A 1,019-nucleotide genomic window follows, 5' to 3' on the forward strand; every position below is an offset into this window, starting at 1 on the left:
TTGATAATGGAACTATGACCTATAGAATAGGAGATAGTTGAAGAAACGCAGCACAGGTAGCAGAAAGAGCGTTAGAAGAAATTAGATGTGATTGTGCTTTTAATCATGATCCCGACTTTGAATACATCATCGATGATAACACCAATAGCGGAGACCACAGAACTCAGTGTATAATCCAGGTGACCTTGAGAAATGTTGCGATTATTGCTGTGCACTCCTTATCGATACTGAATTGCCGTCTCTTTGTTGCGATACGGTCAAAATTTTACTCAGTGACATATTCAAAGAACCTCCTCCACAGTAAATGAACGATATCTTATCGGATCCAATGACGTCTAAATATTCTCGAACAGTCAGTACTGGTGATTCGAGAGGTAGAGCTTATTCAATGACCATCAACGGATGTTTATTGCATAGAGTTGAAGGCGTGATAGCTCAAGAAAATGGTCAAGAGAAGTTTGCAGAAATTTATACACTAGATTCAGATTTCGCTACAAACCCTCCACATTGAATCGCTTAGAGGTGTTCTTCAAATCGATGAAGAACAAAATAAACTTGAGGACTACATTAGGAAGATTGGTGAGTTTCTCTCTCAACACAATTGTTATGCACAGTTATACTCCGCTAGAGAAATTGTTCAACAGGAAACAACAGAGATGGGATTAACCAGAGAAGAAACTACTGTTGAATTTTCCAATATTGAATTAACAGCACCAACAAGCTGAGATCATCAAATTGCCAGAGGTTAAAGAGTTCGCCTTGGTACACAGACGCATAACAGGAGAACATACTTCAATTTCAGTATGTATAAAGGAGAGCTGTACAGGTGGCCTCACTTTTATCAATACTATGTGCAAGAGTGTTTTTTCTGTCATTGAGATGTTCTCCTTTAATATATCAAGGGGAGACGAATCTTATTCATACTAACAGTACTTATATTAGTATCATTCCATCATATCGACACTATACACAGGCTTGCGAATACTTATACGAAATCGAAATCTTACTCTACAGCTTTA

The 1,019-nt window shown here is 37.8% G+C and overlaps 1 protein-coding gene across 1 annotated transcript; it reads left to right on the forward strand.

Moving 5' to 3' along the window:
• Positions 1–328: 328 nt before the first annotated feature.
• On the forward strand, positions 329–725 carry CYBJADRAFT_175959 (uncharacterized protein; the record flags this gene model as incomplete). The annotated part of the gene is made up of 2 exons (XM_020216760.1): positions 329–456; positions 521–725. The coding sequence occupies 2 exons, from the start codon at positions 329–331 to the stop codon at positions 723–725; spliced, it is 333 nt and encodes a 110-aa protein (XP_020067611.1).
• Positions 726–1,019: the final 294 nt, after the last annotated feature.

Source organism: Cyberlindnera jadinii, assembly GCF_001661405.1.
Source record: "Cyberlindnera jadinii NRRL Y-1542 unplaced genomic scaffold CYBJAscaffold_76, whole genome shotgun sequence".
In the NCBI taxonomy this organism is placed as follows: Eukaryota; Fungi; Ascomycota; class Saccharomycetes; order Phaffomycetales; family Wickerhamomycetaceae; genus Williopsis; species Williopsis jadinii.